The sequence below is a fragment of the Psammomys obesus genome, unplaced genomic scaffold (assembly GCF_907164565.1).
Source record: "Psammomys obesus unplaced genomic scaffold, mPsaObe1.curated_primary_1811, whole genome shotgun sequence".
NCBI lineage: Eukaryota > Metazoa > Chordata > Mammalia > Rodentia > Muridae > Psammomys > Psammomys obesus.
This window is the reverse complement of record NW_026590663.1, coordinates 1,976,681-1,998,101: the sequence shown is the minus strand read 5'-3', so window position 1 is coordinate 1,998,101 and position 21,421 is coordinate 1,976,681. Positions and strand designations below refer to the sequence as shown.

The 21,421-nt window shown below is 40.9% G+C and overlaps 1 protein-coding gene across 1 annotated transcript in view; it reads right to left on the bottom strand.

Moving 5' to 3' along the window:
- Nucleotides 1-21,421, bottom strand: part of Cped1 (cadherin like and PC-esterase domain containing 1) — a 269,206-nt gene that overhangs the window by 27,776 nt on the left and 220,009 nt on the right. Inside the window, exons 16-17 of the mRNA XM_055608217.1 lie at nt 13,009-13,126; nt 5,641-5,777 (exon numbers count right to left, since the gene is read on the bottom strand). Coding sequence (XP_055464192.1) covers nt 5,641-5,777; nt 13,009-13,126 — 255 coding nt within the window. The remainder of the gene's footprint in view (nt 1-5,640; nt 5,778-13,008; nt 13,127-21,421) is intronic.

Below are 21,421 nucleotides of genomic sequence, written 5' to 3'. Positions count from 1 at the left end.
CTGTACAGCAAAGGACATCACCCTGTAAGGAGGAAGCCTACAGAATGGGGAAAAAATTAATCAATTTTACATCTAATAGAAGGTTAATATCTAGAATATATAAACAATAGCAACAAAAACAAAACAGCAAGAAAACAAATAACCCAGTTAAATTTGCTACAAAAAAACAAAACAAAACAAAACAGTTCTCAGAAGTTGAAGCACAAATAGCTGAGAAACACTTAAACAAACCAAGAACCTTACCCACCAGGAAAGTGCAAATTAAAAATCAACAAACTTACCCACCAGGAAGGTGCAAATTAAAAATGCCTTAAGATTTCATCTTACACCAAAGATAAATAAAAAAAATAACATCACATGCTTGTGAGGACGCAGGAATAGCAGAACACTTGTGTGTGTGTGTGTGTGTGTGTGTATGCTGGTGGAAATGTAAACTGGAATAGCTACTATGGAAATCAGAATGGAAGTTCCTCGAAAAGCTGAAGATCAAGCTGCCACAAGGACCCTGCTATACCCACCTTGAGCATAAGTCCAAAGAACTCTACATCTTGCTGCAGGGATATTTGCTCATTGATGTTTATTGCTGTCCTACTCGTAATAGCTAGAAATTACAAACAGTCTCTATGTTCATCAGCTGATGAACAGATAATGAAAATGTGCTACATTCACAGAATAGAATATTATCCAACTGCTAAGAAAAATAAAATTTATCCATGTAACCACAGAGGTTAGGTAGCTAGAAATGGATCAGGGAGTAAGATGGGATCTTCCAAGGAGGAAGATGATGATGATGATGATGATGATGATGATGATGATGATGATGATGATGATGATGATGCTGCTGCTGCTGCTATGAAGAGATAAAGTGGGAACTGGAATATAAGGATTAAATGGAGAGTGGAGAGAGAGAGTAAAAGAGGAAATACGGGGGAGAAAAACTAACGTTAAAGGCCTTTTGAAAAATGTAAGCAACTTTTCTGTTTAACAGCCATGTTTAAGTATTTTCTTTAAATATTTTCTTTTTCCTTTTATTTTTATTGTAATTTTATTTATTGGGATTTTAATACAATTATATGATGTTCCCCTTCTCTTTCTGTCTTCAAAACTGTCCCATGTTACTTCTTCTCAAATTCATGGTCTTTAATTTTTGGTACATATCATATATAATATTATATATATATCCATGTATATAAATAAATACATATCCACATATATACATAAATAAAATGTTTGTGTATGTATTCCTGAAATATATAAATGTAATCTGCTTAGTATGTATAATGTTAGTTGAGTATTTGTGTGTTTCAGGGTGACCATTTGGTACTGGACAAGCAATTGTGCTCTTGCCTATTGGTCTGAAGGAGGGAATAACCAACAGTCCTACCCAGCTGTGATGTCTAGTTCCCTCTCTTAATTGTATTTTTCTTTCAGATGTTTCCTTACTGATTGGAATCCTGAACTGTTTTTAACTGACAAACAAAGCAAGATGCGTTTAATCTACTTGGTTTTTTTTTTTTTTTTTTTAGCTATATCTTTGTCACACTTCTAGACTACTTCACATGATAAGTGCAGAAATCTGCTGATCCATGCTTATCAAAGTTCCAGAGTTTATTGAGAAACAAGATTAATTTAGATAAATACAGTTATGATTAACAACCTAGTTTTTTCAATTGATTTGCTTTGATTCAATATAACTGCCACTGTACATCATCAACACACACACACACACGAATACAGATGAAATACCCACTTTGGTAAAATTAATTTTAAGTCTAATAGGAAGGAGTCCCACATTTATTGCCCCACCCCCATACACAAGTTTGTTACAGAATGAATTTCTCAGATGCTCTAATGCTGTTCCCTCCTTCCCCTTGAGAGGCCATTTTGTGCTTCTTCTGCTCAACATTGCTGAAATGAAAGAGAACGACCAAGGTGCAGGAAGTCCTGCTCTGTTGCTCTTTTGCCATCAAATGAGTGAGTCCCTTGGTCAAAATTTCTAGAAACGTGTGCTGCTTTTCATATCTCAGCTGACTTGTGTCTTGTGCCTTCCCTCCAGGTAGGCTTGCATTTCCAAGTACAGCCTTGGCATTCACCAGTATGAACAGTAGAGAAATCATAACATAAGAGGTTTTAATGAAGCTACTTGGAGAATCTAAAGGGAGCTGAATGTTTTTTGAGGATCTAAGAAGCCGATGATTCTCAGTGGCCTTGTGAAATCCTGTTGCCATTATATCTGATTCTTCAGAGAAAGAAAACTCAATGTAACATGTCCCCCAAAGCTGAAGCTTTCCACAATTAGGACTCAGCACACCACTTTTTTTGTAATGTTCAAACTCCTTCTTCAAGGCAATAGTTAAAATTGTGGATTTTCATTGTTAGGAATCTGAGGTTTTCACATAAATTAACAGTCTTTAGGTTGGTAAGGTTAGTAAAAAAAAAAGGGTCATGCTTTGGATGGTCTCACTTCCAGGTCCAGACTGTAAGTCACTGGAGTAAAAGCAAGCGTGAAGCCCAGCTTTGTCCTTGCCTGAACAGTCCTTTAATCAACATGCCATTTGCACCAGGTATTTGGCTGCTAGTTACGCTTTTCTTCCTCTGTGGCAGCCTTGCTAGACCGTCCCAGTCTGGATCTGGTGCCTGCCTCTGGGCTTCTCCCTGCTGTTGCAATGATCATGCATTGAACACTTCTCTTATTGGTCCTTATGCTTGAAATGCAGCACCTGGAGGGATCACGTATCCTGTGGGAACGGATTCTTAGCTCCGCAAACGTGAATGAGCCGTGTGACATCACACAGTGGGAACTTGGTCAGTGATCTGTCGGACTTCCTACCTCATGTCTACCTTGCAACCCTTACCTGTATGTGAAGTGAGTTTCTGAGCAGCACTGCTAATGTCATATTTAGCATTGCTAAAGTCTTCTTGACTATTTGACATATTAGAAAGAGGCAAAAAAATCAGCATTTTGTGTATTCTAAAATATTATTTTCCTGTTTTGTCTGTTTGTAGTATTAGTAGAAGCCAGTGGTTGAAGTCTGATGTCTTCCTCTATTGTGTCTTCACCTTACTATGTCTTCATTCTTATGTGTTTGTTATGTCCAGGAATTTCCCATGTACATGAGCAGGTTTGTACATTTACATTAGTTTTTATGCTGGTGGGCCTGTTTGATATATAATCTACACTTGCATTGTCCCTCAATGTTGCATTTTGGAATTTCACTAAAACAACCTCTGTTTCCCTGGTGCTCATGTCCTTTTGTTAGATTCCCCGTACCGCAATAGGGTGACTTTCCTGATTCTGGCTATGTTACCTCTTTGCTCAAAATGGCGAATGCTTAACTAAAGTTTATAACTATTATATAAACAAGGTCAGCAGTGTGGTAAATGCATCAGAGTCTGTAGGTGCAATGCCAGTGTTGGGGCAAGTGTGAGCTGAGTGTGCTGAGCAGCGCCGCCTGAGACCAAGAGGGGCACTATGGTAAGTTCTCTGTGCTAAGCATCCAGCCAGCGGGCCTCTCTTCAAGTCACCTGTAGGTAAGCTTTGGCTTCCAGGTTTTATGATAACATGTCTATCTCAGTAACACGAAAGAAAATGTCCCCTTTTCTTCATGCCTTGTGGAGTTGCTAATAACCAGTCCAGACAACGTTATGGGCTGTTTATGACTAACAAGAATTCATATGTCAACGCGGTAAATCCCACTGTGATGGTATGAGGTGGAACTGTAAGGCGTGAGAAGTTCAGGCTAGGTGGTGAAGGCGGGGCCCCTCTCATGGTGGTGTTCTCTGTATAAAACGAGGATGTGACTTCTGCACTTTTTTCTGCCATGTATGGATACAAGAAGGCAACCACCAGAAACTGGCAGTAACCCCAGGATCCCCAGCCCAGAAATTTGCCTGTTTGAGTTACCCAGTCTGTGGTATCAGACAACAGCAGCTGCAGCTTTCCACGGGTGACCCTTCCACTGTGGAGGGCTTGCTTGTATTGGCTTATCATTTTACAGATGGAGAAACTGAGCCACACGATACAGGGATGTGTTTGTATCTACTGCTTTTCACGCCAATCAACAGCGACATCTTCTTGGAATTGTGCCCAGTTCGCTAGACTCTGAGGCTAGAATGGAATTTGGGGGTATAGAGACATCTGGCTGGTGTGAGAAGGGCGATTGTCACTGTCACACTGCTTCTGTTCTAAGACGCAGCCCATGCATGGTCCAAGTCAGTGCTTACAGCGCAGTTGCAGCGGCTCATGGATTTCATCAGTGAACGCCATCTCTGGGAATATTAATTTTCTTAAGTAAACAACACACATAATATCTACCTCATAGCGTTGTGATTAAGAATAATTAAGATTTTTGTTCATTCATTTATTCAACAAACATTGACTGATTGATTGGTGGATTGATTGAGTGATTGATTGTAGATGTAGGGAAATAAAGCCAGGGTCCTTGAATATTTTTAGTTCATAGTTCACCACTGAGCTCCAACCCCACTACTAATGGTATTCATTACTATGTATCATAAACTGTATTCATCAATGAGGCTATGGAAGTGAACCAAGCATATCCTTTCCCCTAATGAAGCTTAGAGCCTGGTAGATTTTAACATTTGAGAGTCAGGTGAACTGTTCTTTACACAGGAAAAAAAAAAAGGCTCAGTTAACATTGCTGAGAACAAGCTTTAAATCATTTCTTTCTTGCTCTCTCCCTTAAAAATTAGCTAACACTGCTTCTTAATTATTGGAAATGTTCTCATCTTGAGCATCACTCTGCTTCTGCTGAAACAAAGAACAGATCTATCTTCCTGCCCTGGACCTCCCCTGTTCCCATTCTTCTTAAGCTAATTACTAACAGAAAATTTGGCACACATTCTATACTACGCTGTTTTTAAAATCAGCTTTTGAAATGGGCCGGCGCATATGCAAGAGCTTATGCATCGTACATGAGGGTAAGTCCTTCTGATAAAAAGCACTTTGAAAATCTGGTTAAAATTACTTACTTGATGTCAACCACACATCCCAGTCTCTGTGCCAATTTCGCGTGTCTGAGGATTCTGCCGGCCTCTACCTAGTCAGAGCATGCCTAGCAAGAAGAAACTGCGTGGCCAGGAAACCAGCTTAGGAACCTCAATAGAGGGAAAGTCAGCCTGGTGAGGTCCACATGAGACCTGCCCAGGAACTCAAGAGAAGGTCAGCAGGGTTAGCGTGTAAGCAGAGCACCACACAATAGGTAAGTTTGCAAAGTGAGTCTTGCATGCAGGAGCGGTTGGCTTCCTGCACCGAGCTACAGAGGTCTGTTTCAGCAGTGCTGTCTGCTGCTCTGAGCCACCAAGTGCCTGCTGACATGACAAGCTCCTATACCCATCTGTGCTGCAAAAACAGCACTGGAATTGGGTCAGCAGAGCACGTGACTTTAATACTCTCCCTCTGCCAGATAGACTGGCTTGGAGAAAAATGAACATCACGAGCAAGAATGATTAAAGGTCTTCTGTGTTAACATCTACACATGATCCAAAAAGCCAAGTGACATAGAGTTAGTTTCTCTCTAACTGCAAGAGGGCAGAGGCTGGTCTAGCACATACAACTCTGGCTCCAGCTCTGCAGAAGGCGAGACTCCCAGGCTTCCCTGGCAGAATGCAGAAACCTACCTTCCTTCCTCCCAGGCACTGCTGAAGTTCTGGCTTGGTTAGAATGTCGTGTTGGCAGTTGTGTGGTTGCCAGGTTATTTCTCTCCAGTCGCAGGTCCTGTTGTCTGAACAACTAAGGCAAGGCACAATCCACTGACCTGGAATATACAAGACTCCACTTGGCTTGGTTTCTGCTGGTGAAACTACACTTTGCAAGTATAGAACTCTGTGTCACCCAACTATGGAAATTAAAACGAGAAGAGCATTCTTTTCTAATAAACCCAGTGGGAAAATGCGTGGCCTCCTGTCAATCAAGCAAAAGAGCAACATGATGTCATGTTGTGAAATAAGACAGTTCATGCTGGAGTCAGAGTGAGCTCTGTCCCATGAAGCCACATGAGCACAAAGGAAACAGGTGACTGCCTGCTACTCAACCATCAACTTGCTTGTGGACTTCAAAAAGGACTCAGGTTGATTGGGAATCCCCAAGTTGTCAGTGGGCCCCGAACATTTATCAACCTAACACGTGACCAGGTCACCAGTACCACAACAGACATATTTCCTGTCCTCAAGAAATCTAGACACATCAGTATTTTGATAATTTGATAATCAGATGCTCAAGTGAGATACACAAGCATTTTGACAATTTATAATGTTCAAGAATGGTTACAATTCCTTCATTTGATTACTGGCACTTTGGGTGTAGCTATTTTCATTTATTTATTTATTTAAATAGCTGTGTCCTGTTAGTTTCCTCAAAGCTTGGATAAAGTGAGTAGTGTTCTAATATGTTTGGGGTGAGGCTGACAGCGTGTTGCTGATTCTGGATTAATAAAAACTTTTAAAAAACCTGTTTATTCCTTTTGTGGCGGGGGGGGGGATGCTCTGTAGATGGAGGCCGCCAACGGCTGTTGGGAGCTGGTTTTCTCCCACCAGGCTGAGGCGGCAGGTTCTCATTTGTTTGTTATTTCCACTGCTGCATCGCTTACTCCAGCATAGCTGGATTGGGAGCTTCTGGGAGAGTCTCTGTTTCCACCCTCTCCTGTTTCCTTTGGCGTTCCAGGATTTCAGCTGTGGGGCACCAGACCTGGCTTTTTACATGGATTCCAGGGACTGAACTCTGTTAGGCTTTCACATCTAGCTCTTGTATCCTCGGAGCCATCACTCTCTCCAGCCTCAAGAAACATTTTTTTTTTTTAAATAAAACTTTCTACTTTTTCTGAGTCTGATTTGTGGTGGTGTTTGCAAAGTCTCTACTGTGCTATGAATTGCAGTGGGAAGATTTTCAACTTTCAGGACATGAATATAGTACCTTTTACATTCATGACCTCAGGGGTGTCAGAATTGTGTATGCGAGTGTCGGTGTGCTGCATTGGTTGTAAATAACAAACTATAAAGTGAATGTAGTTCATGGCTTTTCACAGATCTGCCACAGAAAGGGAGAAAAAGTGTCAGCGTATTAAGAGAAAGGAGCTGGGAGGGAAAAAAATGAAAGGAAAAGGACATGAGAAAATTATGTATTGCGAAAAAGGAGAGCAATGCAGGTCAGGGTGACCTCGGCAGGTAGTGTCAGTTGCGGCGGGCGCACAGCACAAAGACTTTACAGAAGGCAGCCCGTATGGCCTCCTGGCCATATTTGTTTTTCTTTTCTCTGCTTTTTAAATGTGAAGAGAATTACAGAAAAATGCCTCATTCGATGGCTCCCCTTGGGTATTTTCAGCTTCAGGAAGGGTCACCATCACTCTAGTCCTCCTTGTGCAGACCACTCTTTCAGTGTATCACAGCTTCAGGCATCGAGGGTCTCTCCTGGTGACGTGTTTGTATGAGGTGTTACAACATTAAAATGTCACAGGGTACTTCGACATTCCAGGCATATTTAAGTGTTTAACACATTAACTTATTTAACCCTCAGAACTATCTTGCCACCTCTCCAACTGGAATTCCAAAAGGTGAATACTCTGTTGCTTTCCACCAGAAGAGGCAATGGATGGAGGATTTGAGCTGAGTAATCCGGGGGGGGGGACGGGGGCACATTTTTAATTATAATGCTAAATCTAAGAAGAACAAGCCTTGATATTCAGATTCCATCTACACATTAGCAGGCTTGCCATTTGCACATTAGCAATCACAGCAATATGCAAAGTTGAATAGGCTCAGCATCCTCCAGCTAGCTTGTGGAACTAAATTTTGACTACAGACCTCACCCAAAAAGCTTTTTAAAATTGTTGTGCCTAGAGTGATCGCTGGTGCAACATGAAGTATGGGACTTAGCCATCTATATTTTTTAAAAAATGCTTTCAGATGGTTCCACAGCAGAGCCGAGGCTGCAGCTCACTGTTTCAATTGGACAAATGGCTTAATATTTTCATGATTAAATTTAGTACTTTATGAGGAAAGTATGCATAGCACCTGCCATGGTGCCTGGCACTGAGCTTCTCATAAATAGACTTAATCCTGTGTCCTGACCACAAGTATGCCATGGTGGTTCGTAATAAAGTGAAAACAGAAAATTCTGGAAATTTCATTAGATGCAAACAGGTCTTTCCTGAGGGATGAGATTCAGAAGTATTGAAAGTATGATGATTTGGGAATAGTGAAGGGATGACTCTGGTAGGGGTGAGACAGAACTGACAGGTCTCCACATGGATGCACACACGGGGAAAGTGTGGGGTCTGCCAGGCAATGGATGGTTGTTTCCTTCAGTGTGCAGATAGATAGATGATAGATAGATAGATAGATAGATAGATAGATAGATGATAGGTAGATAGATGATTTGATAGATGATATATATATATATATATATATATATAGAGAGAGAGAGAGAGAGAGAGAGAAATAGATGATAGATATATGATAGATAGAGAGACAGACAGACAGGAAGATGGGTACTATTGTTCAAAGACAGCAATGGAAGAGTCATAGAAGGTTTTAAACGGCAAAGAGCAATAGAGATTTGCCTCCAGAGCTGATTCACCCGGGATGGAGTTGAAAGAGCTGGTCCTCAACACACTCTTGTTTCTCAGATGAAGTAAACAGAGGCATCAAGAAGTAAGTAAAAATGAAGAAAGTTTAGCCAGAATTGGACTATTACCAAGACTCTACATTCCAGATAAGTTTAAAATCATCAGTTGAAAATGACTTATGACCCAATAAGTCTCTTTAGGAGAACCGTACTGATGATGTTTTTTCTTTATTTTTAAAAAGTTTAATTTAGGGACTGGAGAGATGACTTAGTCGTTAAGAGTGCTGGCTGTTTTTGAAGAGAATCTGGGTTCAGTTCCCAGCCCCCCCGTGATAGCTTTCAACCATCTGTGACCCCAGTTCCTGGTCTCTGCAAATAGCAGGTATGTTCATGGTGCACATCCATGTATGCAAAACATTTGTAGGCACAAAATAAAATAATTAAAAACTTTTTTCATGTTGAATTTACTCAGTGAATATACGTGTTGGTAAAGGCAGTGGTTGACAGTTGATAGTATTTTCTTTATCTATTTGTTTGTTTCTTTCTACTTAATCAGATTCCTATATATCCAGAAGCATCATGCATCCAGAACATTTTCAGTTCCCCAACCTTGCTGATGGCTAACGTTCTATGAACTGAGGACCACGGTGGCTACTTCCATTATGAAGAAAAAGCGGTCAGCTATTAAAAAAAAAAAACCACTCAAATATGGATGCAATTAGTTTTGGGGCATTAAGTTTTACATCCAGAGAAGAAGGCTTGATTTGGTATCTGCAAACTTGGCCCCTATGTCACATACTGCTATATATTTATGTAGCCATGACTCGCTCTGTTTCTGAATCCGTTAGAAATGCCTTTTTATATACGGGCAGTTGAAGTAGCCATCTGTATAACATCTGTAGAGCTGGGATTCTTGACATTTTAACTGACACCGGCTCTTAACTAAAATTGTGGAAAAAGGAGGGGCATAAACCCTATATTATATAGTTAAACACCGGATGAATCAAAGTAATGACATTCTGAGGAACAAAACTGTCTTTTAGAAAAAGTTATTTTCTATATAGTTTGAGCTCTACGACGAATGCAAATGAGGTTCAGCCACTTGAGTGAATCGAATTGGATGGTATCACGGAGAAAAAGTGCTTTGAATTTAGGACCATGGTGGATATAAAACCATGCAAATACTAATGCTAATTCCTGTGGTATAACCTCATAAAATAAAGGTCTTTTTTAGTGAATAAAAAAACCCATACATAATAAAGTACTAGAGTTTTTCATTAAAAGTAAGTTATAGAGAGATCTTTTTACTTTTTGTTTGTTATGATTTGAGGTTTTTTAAAGTTCTTATTTAATTATCATTATATACATACTTCCTTTCTTCAAATTAGAAGAGTCACTTTTACTGTATTAAGCAATTATTAACTTTTTTCCAAGGTGACATAAATCACTTTAGGAATGGAAAAGAAACCCAGTGATTCAACAGTATATAAGCTAGTACAATTTAAAAAAAAGACAGTTTGGTATTAGTATATTCCAGGTAATTAGAATGAATCTGGTTTTGCAAAGTAATTGTAGCACACTCTTAAAATAGCTTTTTGGGCCAAAAAAATAGCTATTTTGACTAAACCTATAACTGCTCAGCATATTTCTTTCCAGCATCGTGTACCATAACTTCTCCCTTAAGATGTAGAAAGTCCTTTAATGAATCATATGAAAGAAGGGGGAGTTAGTATGACCTGGAGAAGACAGGAGCTCCACAAGGACCAAATACATCTGGGCACAGGGGTCTTTTCTGAGACATGCACCAAGGACCGTGCATGGAGATAACCTAGAACCCCTGCTTGGATGTAGCCCATGGCAGCTCAGTATTCAAGTGGGTTTCCCTAGTAAGGGGAACAGGGACTGTCTCTGACATGAACTCAATGGTGGGCTCTTTGACACCCACCCCAGGAGGAGCAGCCTTGCTAGACCACAGAGGAGGACATTGCAGCCAGTCCTGAAGAGACCTGATAATCTGTAACTAATATAAAAAATAAAAATTTAATTAAAAAAAAAAGAAAGATGGGATCATTTCTGGGAATGCACAGTACATTCTAAAAAAGTATTGTCTAAACTATGTCAGTATCATATGGGTCTGTGGGCCTTTTGGTGCCGTGTGTGTGTGTGTGTGTGTGTGTATGTCCTCCTGATTATGTCATAGATTTCTGTGGAAGGGGAAAAGGTTTAAATCTTGGCTAGTTCAGTAAACCTTTTTGTTTTCATTGTCTATTGGACACTGGAAGGCTCGTAGGGACAATTTATGTTCCCGAGAAGTGTAATCCAGGGATGCCATCAGTAAAAACGTCCTGCCTGTTCACCCTTGACGTCTTAGTCCGTGCGTAAGGCGTGCAGCTACTCCCATGTTTACGTATTGTGTCCATCATAAAACATGAAAATAAAAATGATTAGATACAAAGCAGACGCACATATATCTTCATCTTTATTGGCTTCGTCCTCAGGGCTGCCCTGTGCTGTTTCTCCTCTTCATGCTGTTTACCACAGCATTCTGGGAGACCATTGGTCTCAGACGGATCCAGGGAAACACACACTTGAAAGAGAAGGAAGTAAGCGTTGTGATAACTCCAGGCCTGGGCGGCTCTGGGAACACAGAGCAGCTACACTGGGAATGTGGTGGTAAGAGGCCGGTTGGAGAGGAGGGTATGGGCATCCGATGGGAGGAAATGGCAGGAAGAACACATGGAGGGAAGAGCTGGGGATCCCAGAACAGGGGTATCGGGACAAAGTGAGGCCAGGAGCCTGAGAGGTAGGGAAGAGGCGAGGTCTCAAGGGAGGGAGGCTTGCAATTTCAGGCTGTAGAGCATGGCGGTCAGCGCAGAGCCTTTTCTAAAGTGATTCTAGTGGTGAGCCAAATCAAGTCCATGCAATTAAGTATTCGAGGGCTCCTTCTCTGTGACATCCTCCCCCATCGGGACGTTCAGACAGGGACGTTCAGAACTCACAGGCTAGAACAAACCTCTGTCTGCTGAGCAGAAACAGTGTCACGAACTTAGAGGGAAAGAGCTTTGACTCAGTCGTGGTACAGGGAATAGAATTAAGTCGTTTTACGACTGCTGTAAATTGTCATCTGATTAAAACAATACCGAGCTGGACACATAGGTGTCTACTCTGAGGGCCGTCTCCGTCTCCTCCGGCAGGAAGGTCCAGATCACGGCACCTGACCCTCCTTAACAGGCGAGTCCCTCCCTGGCTGGAGTTTCTTATTTAGAACACATGTTCAAGAATGGGACATACCCACGCTGGCTAACTGCGTGCCTAATTGCAATTTGCCCTGCCCATTTGGGAAACACATTTCCCTCCCCAGCAGCCGTGTGAAGTTCACGGCAAGGCTAGCACAGCTGCGTGTGCTTTCTCGGGCCTTTCTGAGGAGGGGAGTCCTGGGGTCCGGATGGAGCAGTCACCGGGACAGTTGAAGAACACAGGAGCTGAGTCTTAATCACTTTGAACTTATTCTCAGGGTCGGCTTTGCTCGACCTCACTCCCTCGCTGCTGGAGATAACCAAAGGGAGGCCAACTCAGAGAATGGTGTCAGAGAATTGTCTGTTCACGGCTTAGGCAAGGTTTAAGGCTGCAATCTGAAATCCTCATTTTCCCATTTATATGAATGCTCAACATCATGAGGGGCATTTGTGGTCATTTTCAATAATTTCTCCAGAACAGAAATGTTTATTTTTTTACCCGCCGTGTGTGAATCAGGCATAAATCATGTATGTGTGCAGTGAGCGGCTGAAACATGGAAAGGGAACCGGTGAGGTGCTCAGTGGGGGAGGCTTGCCTCTGCGCCTGAAGGCCTGAGCTTGCTCCCAGAGACCCACATGATGGGAGGAGAGAATTGACTCATGCAAGATGTCCTTTGATCCCCATGTGCTCTCCTTGACAGGCACAAGCACACACACACACACACACACACACACACACACACTCAGAGAGAGAGAGAGAGAGAGAGAGAGAGAGAGAGAAACACGCACAAATGTAATAAAGAATAAAGCGAAAAAAGCCAACTTCCTGCCCTCATGAAACCAATGTCTTGGGAAGAATGACACTAAACAATGACTCACATACTTGATTACTTGTAGAGATTGTGACCCAAGAAAAAGCACAGAGTTAGGAAACGAGTGAGAGGCTCAAGGAAGTCTCCTGGAAGAACTGACCTCCGATCTTCGATTTCTAGATGGAAAGGGGTTAGGAATGACGCATGAGAAGGGTCTGATTAATCATACATTTTAAATATCAAAACAATGCTTTTACATTTATAACATGTCTTGATGCTTAGGTGAGTGAGAAAGTAAATCCTTGGTTAAAACAAGGGCCACAAGTATCACTTGTGGACTAAGGGATCTATTTTAGAGAAAGGATACTGAGATAATCACCTTTCGTGTCCCCAGATGGACAACTCTCTATTTCAGGCCTCGAAATGGCTTCAATGTAGTCTGAAGAAATAGGCTGCAACCCACAGGTTTCTTCTGGGTGAATCAATAAACCACAATCCTGCATTAAAATAAAAAAATATACACGTCTGTCACTGTCGTTCACAGACCCCATGATAAGAAACCTAAAGAGTAATATACAAAGCAGAGTCCTGGGACTCACAAGCCAGCCTAGGCTACTTGGCAAGTTCCAGGCCACTGAGGTACCTTGCCTCAAAAATGTGGATGGTCCTGAGGTTCTTTGGCCTGTATGAGGCGGCACATGCATGTACATCTGCACACACACACACACACACACACACACACACACACACAGGTATACCTTTACATACCGTGTGCACTCATACACACTCACGCAGAGAGGGAGAGGGAGAGAGAAGTATTTATTTTCTGTGACAAATAGCTTTTAAGGATGAAAGGAAAACAAACTCAATGGGTGTTAGAGAGGTGCTTTTCCCTGTAGTTTCGTATACTGTGCACACATTTTATTGAATAAGCGAGCGAAGAGACACTTTGGGAAGAGCTCACTGCACTTGGGAATTTGAGACCTGGCCATATCATGATCCGGCTGTGATATCAAGTCACATGACTTCATTTCCCCTTAAAAAATGGTGAAGGAGAGAGAGAGAGCGAAAGAGGGAGGGTGAAGAGGAAGGCATGCATCACATGATCTCGAGTTCTGTGACTGTCTTAGGGGTCGACACAACAGCTACCCTTATTTCCTTCCTCCCATTCATCTTGTTTTGTTGCTGTACGTAGCCGCGTGCTCGGGTTTAAAACAAAACTATTTCTAAGCATTTCTCATAGATGAAAGTGGTCAATGGGTATAGATGCTGTCTGAGAACCGCACATGAGCTTCAGAAAAGGGGGTGGATTTCCAGAAAAGGTTAATGTCCCCAGTAAAAACCTCCCTTGTCACTCTGTATCTCCTTTCGTTTGATATGCAAATATGAGACTAGAGAATGAGCATCCTTCTTGTGACCCGGAGGCTGCCTGGAGCAGGAAGTGCGAAGATGGCACAGTGGCTGCACTTCTGCAGATTTCACATTAATAGGGGGGAAAAGCTGTAGGAGAACTGACAGCGCGGTCGGGTTAAAATCTACCTGGGTTTCACGTCTCCTTACTTTCCTCCCTGAAAGAGAAAGTTAATAGCAGGCACCTTTGTCTGTCTTGCAAAAATAAGTGACAGGAGTAGCTGTCCGGTGAGCAGAATTGCCGAGAAGCCTGTGCTACTGTGAGGTAAAGTTTCTTCCTCACAACAACAACAACAACAACAACAACCCACAGACAAAAACCCAAAACACCAGTTTCCAATGATTTTTAATTTAAACTTATCTGTGTGGAAGGGGGCGTATGGCTGTGCGTGCCATGTGGCCTGTGTGGCCTCTGCTGTTGAATGTTCTGAAAAGAGCCCTTGCTTAAGCTACTACCAGTCAGGTTAGCGCTACACACAAAACAGCCCCGGGTGACCTTACAAGCTGCCAACCCCAACTGACCTCCACTCTATAAACTTCCCCAGAGCTCACAGGAGCCCTGGTTTCTGGGGCTGACTTGTTAGCAGTCTCTTCCTTTTCCTTAGCATCCAACTAATCCCTGCACCTTTGCTTAGACTCTGTCCCTCTGACTTAGCTCTTTTCTCTCTTGACTTTCATTGTTGCATTTGTATTCATTTACCATTGGAATTGCTTTGACTTCTTCATGGACCTCTCTTGCCAGCCCCATCACTGGCCCATGTATCCATTTCCTGCATTGTTGCTAAACATCTTTTCCCAGATGTATCTGGGATCCTAATAACTTCCCTTTCTGCCTGATTCCATTCTCTAGACTGTATTGCATGTCCTTTACTTGGTCCAAATAAGCATTTGCTTGTTCAGGACATCTTTCTCTATTGTCACTGTGCCTTTGTACACACAGCTGTCTCCTCCATCACCTGCTTAACTCTTACTCACCCTCCACGCCTGTCTTGTGTCTGCACCTCTTCAGGAGAGATGGCTCTGATGTTTTAATGTTGGGTGTGTGTGTGACATTACTATTTTCTTACAGTACTGTGGCCACTTACTTTCTCACTTAATCTTTTGCTGTGAGGAGAGAAGGCCTGACTTCTAAGTTTATAGCTTCTGTCTTTTCTACCATGTCACCAGAAACACATCAGATATGCAAGTGGATACTGTTAAGCCATAGATGTATCATGAGGGACACAGAAGGCTTGGCTCAGCGCAACAATCATTTTGTTGTCTTCCAATCATGAGGAGAAAAGACAGTGAGTTTAACTCAGTATTTCATCCTAGGGTCTTTTAAAAAGTTATTTTTAAAGAACTTCCGATTCTTTTATTTAGAACATGTCCTAAAATATGACCCCTAAATTATAGAAGAGAGCAGAAATCAAATGGCATTAAATGAAACACTTAGAATATTGTTGAGGAATATTGCTTAAGTCATTAGAAAATGATAGCTCCTGACAGAAACAAAGTAAACTTTATTTTTTCTGAAAAATCTATCATAAGGATCTTCTAAGATACTTTCAAGGTACACTGTAAGATATAATATTTTATGAGTACTGTTAAAAAAAGAAAAAGAAAACTGAAGTATTTAGGTTGTGAGATTTGCTAGGTTTCTTTGTGAAAATCAATGTACAATTTTTATTTTGAAACATTTGTTTCTCTTTGGCACAAAGAAGGTTTTCTTAAACTCATGCTGAAAAATAAAATCATATGTCCTGAGTTGAATGTCGCTCAAATTTAAGATCCTTATTAAGAAAAACTACTTGGTGCCATACTTAAATTAATATGACCATTTGTGCATTTAGGATATGTGAGTTTTATTGTTATAAAAATTCCAAATTCACAAATATGAGGAGAGACATTTCAAAAAGCATGCTTAGTCCAATATGCAATGAGTAACTTTTCTGTTTGTGAATACTGGGATGGATATCAGTTGATGATGATTTGCTAAGTGGAGTTGTACGATACCTTCCTCATGAAAAACTTCCTAACAAAACCTTCATGTTCTCTGCTTTAAGACTGAAGCATAAACATCTTCTATACACCAGCCCTCATATTAGGTAAGTTACAATTATTGTCTTTACTTTTTCTTATCTCATAAATTTAAAGATAAGAAATTTAGAGAAAAGAGAAATGCTATGGGAGGTAGGATTTAAACTCATGTCTGCCTCCTGTTAAAACTCAGCTACCTTGCCTTGGAGTCTTGATAATGGCCCTGAAAATAGAGCAAGACATTACTTTTGTCATCTGAATTAAGCCTTTTGGGGAAAGTCCAGTATTTTTTCTGCTTTGCTCCACCTTCACTTCAGTCCCAGCTGGAATTCAGTTGGTCAAGATTCAGCTATACATGGGCTGAGTTTGGTGTACATTAATTTATAATGTGAGTGTATGGCAGCAACAATGATCATGAGCATTTTAATAATCGTTTTAAACAGGCTCCCAATTGAAAATAATGTCAATGTATGGTATCAATGAAAATAGAGATTCATTTGTGGATACATCCCAATTCCATCTAAAAAAGCCATTAGAATGAAGACAAAGGAGAAATAAAAGCAATTATGTCTTCCAGAGAACCTGGCATGCTACAAGTCCAAGTTTCTAGATGTGCTCATTAGTGCAAGAGCAGCATGAAGAGGGTAACCAGTCACTTTGGGCTTACATTTGAGGCTTGCTCCACAGAAGAAGATTTATTCATGGCACTATTATCCTATTCCAAAGCCCAAGGCTTCGAAAGAAGGTCTACTACTGCTGTTTTGCTAAATTCATGTGTTGTCAAGTTGATATGTGTATCACATCTGTACAGATACATAAATATGTGCGCACACACACACACACATGCTTCTACCTTTAGAACAGTGTTGTCATCAGCCTTGGCCAGAGATGCTTCTCTCTGAAGTGGGTAGCAATTAATGTAGAGACTCATAACTGGCCAAAGGGCTGAGAAGAAGTGACAGTTGAATATAGTTAGACTTAGATGGTACATCTTTGTCAAATCCCCTTCTAAATCTTGGGCAACATCACAGAAGAGAAGCCAGGAGAGTTTGGAAGTGTGGTGTGAAATGCTGTCTTCCGGACATGCCATACCCATTGTGTTCATGAACTCATTATGGCTATGGTTCCCTTTATAAGACCTGCACTTCCAATAGAACATCTGAACACATGCAGTGAAGAGCCCTCACAGAGGGTGAGATCATTCTTTCCTCCCTAAGCAAGTGTCAATGAAAATGTGGCCATACATTGTATTATGAAAGTATTCTAAGTTAGTTCACAAAGAACTCAGGAGGAAGAAAAACTGAAACAAATTACAAGCAGATGAATTCATTATTTTCCATTTAATATATTAATATGACATCAATATTTGGAATACTTCTTTGTATTTCTCATGCATTCCACATCTCTGAACTAATATGAAATTTTATTTTCAACTTAGACCTTAAATCAGCTAAGACAGAGCCACTATGATCCTGAGGTCCAGTCCGAAAAGCACCCGGCAGTCTTGGTTGAGGAACATACGCGTGCCTCTGGGCTTTGTAGAATTTAGACTGGAAAATCTGGGGATCTGGGGCTTGTGAATGAAAAATGCTTCCCACTTCCGGGGATCTAGAAACCCTAAGGAAAGCAGCCTTTATTGTGGTTGCTTAGCACTTTTGGTTTTGGTTCCAGCTGGAATCCAGAAGGGTAGATATAAAGGCGAACAAAAAGGAAAACCGATGTTACATGTTTGGATATCTGAAAATGTTCAGCCCCTTTGGATTCGTGAACAAAGCAGCGCAGAGCTGGAACTGAGCGTGCTACTCTGCGCTTTCTTGCACTTTGAAGAATCTGGATCTGTTTGGGAAAAGTCAAAACAATAACAACAACGCAACAACATCAAGAAAAGGTTATTTCCCATTTCAAAGAGCAAACCTGTCCTCTGTAGATGAAAGCTGAAATGGCAATGACTGGAAACAGCCTGCAGGCCCCAGAGATGCTTCTGAAGACAACTGTGGGCCAATGTGTGCTTACCCGTAATGGCGAGGGCAAACACAGCGGATGCTTTCCATATATTCAATCATAAGCAGCCCTGCCCAGGAGACATTGGTGAGTCAGACTGAAAACACTTGTTATAAGAATTTAAGCTTGGACTTTCCACTAGTAAATTGTCCAGTAAGCAAGCAGGCCAGATTATAGCCTTTAAAAATGTGGCTTTCATAAGGGATATTCTGTCTGAGTGGCACCAATAGAGATGACTATCTAATAAAACATGCAGTTACACTAGCTTTAGGCCACCTAGATATTTTCCATCTTCATTTATCCGGGGAACATACGCATATACCAACACACTTCTACACATACCCACACAATCAGTGGCTTAAGTCATTTGGGACTTTAAACTGTAAACATCTATGAGCAAGATTAGCATTGCCTCAAGTCACAGTGCAGTGCTGATTTCTTCCACACCTGCTTTCAGAAGCTGAGGGATGTTGGGGTGCCTACCAAAGAGTGAGGGAGCCTCAGGAAGAACAGCGCATGGGAGCCACCCTGTTGCCAGCCATCATGTTCTATTGAGTTTGTCACAGACAACATTGGGAACAAAATCGATCTTTCCACCGGGTTCTTGGTGTATCTTAAGGTGTAAGCATGAAAACAAGTAAACATTGGACTAGAATCCATTGACTATTTTGTGTGGCTACAGAGCTAACTGATACCTTGAAGACATGGTAAAAGAAGATACAGAGAAACATAAACAGCAGCATTTTCTACTATATATCTTGACTTAGACAGAGGCTGTACTGCTTAACATAGATTAACAAGTTTAGATGGAACCCACTAAGCAATAAGAAGTGAAGCCCGTGACACTTTCTAGGGGTGTCCATTACCTTGACACCCCAAGCCTGGCTCTAACTGCTTGACCCCTAAAACAAACCTGACTTCTGCTAATACTCTAGGTAAAAGTTGTGCTCTGCTCTAACTAGAACACATTCTCAAACATGTTCTACATCTGAATAATAATTAAGGTAAATCTTTCCCCAAAGGACAGTATTTCAAGCAATTCTTTGAAGGTCAGTATGAGCAGAGTGACTAGAAATACCCTTCATGTTCCAATGAGGAGGCTTTGTAAGTTCTACCACCGAATTAAGCAGTGCGGACAATGGGCCACTGTGGTCTGGTCCTTCTTTTGCTTGAAAGGGGGTTTTCTTGTGGTTAGTCTTCATGTTGTGTCTGGAGTAATCTAGATACATAACTTACCTGTTTTCCTCTAAGTCATAGGATCTACAGTCAGTGGGAAACAACCAGTAACTTTCCCAGAAATCTTGGACTTAGAAAAGTGTCTGGCATAAAAAAAAATTTCTACATGTTATTATTGTTGTGTTATTGTTAATGATGCATTATCATTGTTGCTATTGATCTTTTTGAGTCTGACTTTCTACTTAATACCTGCATGGCTGGAAGCTTACAATAAAAACCATGTAAGCTATTGCCAAAAATAAAAACCAACACAAAAACCAAACAAAATAAAAACAACTAAAACCAAACAAACACCAAACAAACAAACAAATAAACAAACAAAAACTTATTCAGGCTTCTGAATAGATTTAAATGATTTTGAAGTTCACAATAAGCCCTTGAATTTTACTTTTGTGTTAAATTGCACTGAATATAATTGATATCAGCAGCATTCTCAAAATAACATTCAAGGGATTGGAATTTACTTCCTATTTATGTAATGTCAAAGAACTAATGATATGAAGAGAAATTATGATTAGATCCTTCATTAAACACATGAATCAAGAGGCTGGGAGACACTTAGTGGGTAGAGGCACTTGTGCAAAGCTGAGGATCTGAGTTACATCCCTGGAATCCACATAAGAAAGCCAAACACAGCACTGTACATCTTTAATCGTAACACTTTTACGGCAAAAGGGAGACAGAGACAAGAAGATTTTCCAGAAGTTCACGGGCCAGCTATCCTAGCTCATCCTAGCTCAGATTCAGTGCCACAAGAGACCAACCAGCTCCCAGACATGGCTCACTGATCTCCATATGCGCACCTTGGTGGATACGCACCCAGACTCACTCATAATCTTAGACACAGACATCTGCACCTACCACACACACACACACACACACACACCAAACACTGCTCGTGCCAGTTTTGAGATCAATGAGTTTAGTTTTGTTAAAAATACATATACATATGCATAATATATAATATAGATTATATATATATTATCTAGGGGCGAGAGACAGCTCAGAGGTTAAGAGCACTGTCTGCTCTTTCAGAGGTCCTGAGTTCAATCCCCAGCAACCACATGGTGGCTCACAACCATCTATAATGAGGTCTGGTGCTCTCTTCTGGTCTGTAGGTGTACATGCAGACAGAATATCATATACATAATAAATAAATAAATCTATAATATTTATTACAAATTATAGACACCAAATGAGCAGAAATACACAGTGTGTGATTCTCTTGTTTATGAGTCAAAGTTTACTTACATTTAGTTATCTTCCATTCACAAACACTTAATGAGATGATAGCCTAAAGTTATTTTTCAAGATGTAGTAACACAATACTTGCCAACTCTGAATGGTATTTTATCTAATCTACCTATTAGGTGCTTAGCACAAGGACTGACATACAAAAGCTGTTTAGTACCTGTTTATTGCATTAATGGGTAGATAGAAATGTGGAATGCAACTCATTTCTGGAACAGAGCCACAGCATGGACCTCAGACACTAGGTTTATTTACAGTGTACGCTCACTAGCTAAGCTCATCTGTCATAAGTGTAAGCACATGCATGGCATCTGACAAGGCCACTTGATATACAGAGTCCTGAGTGTAGGCATAAAGCTTGTTTTTCAGTATTTATTCTAGGCAGATATGTGCTAAGTAGAATCCATCATTTTTAAAAAAGAACTGTTTCGTTATATTACACATCTTAAAATCAAAAGTTTTTAGTCCCTATTGAAATGTTAACAGTACTGGTTCATCGCTGAATAACTGTTCAAAGTTTTCTCACTGATTGACATGAGGCTCATCCAACACTGAAGCTCAAAGGATGCTTTAAAAAACGATTTTTAGTCTAGGAAAACATGCTGACTCTTTCACAACTGAATATCCAAACTACAAAGACATTGTGAGATCAAAGGTTCATACTCATCTTTACTCTGAATTATATTCTCACAATTACAGACCTAAGCACTGAGGTCTGAGGAGATGGCTCAGCAGTTAAAAATACTTGCTGCTCTTCCAGAAGATCCAGGTCTGGTTCCCACAGGCCCTGACTTTGGTTCCCAGCACCCATGCGAGGCAGTTCACAACGACTTGTAACTTCAGCTCCAGAGGCTCCCAAGCCCTCTTCTGGACTC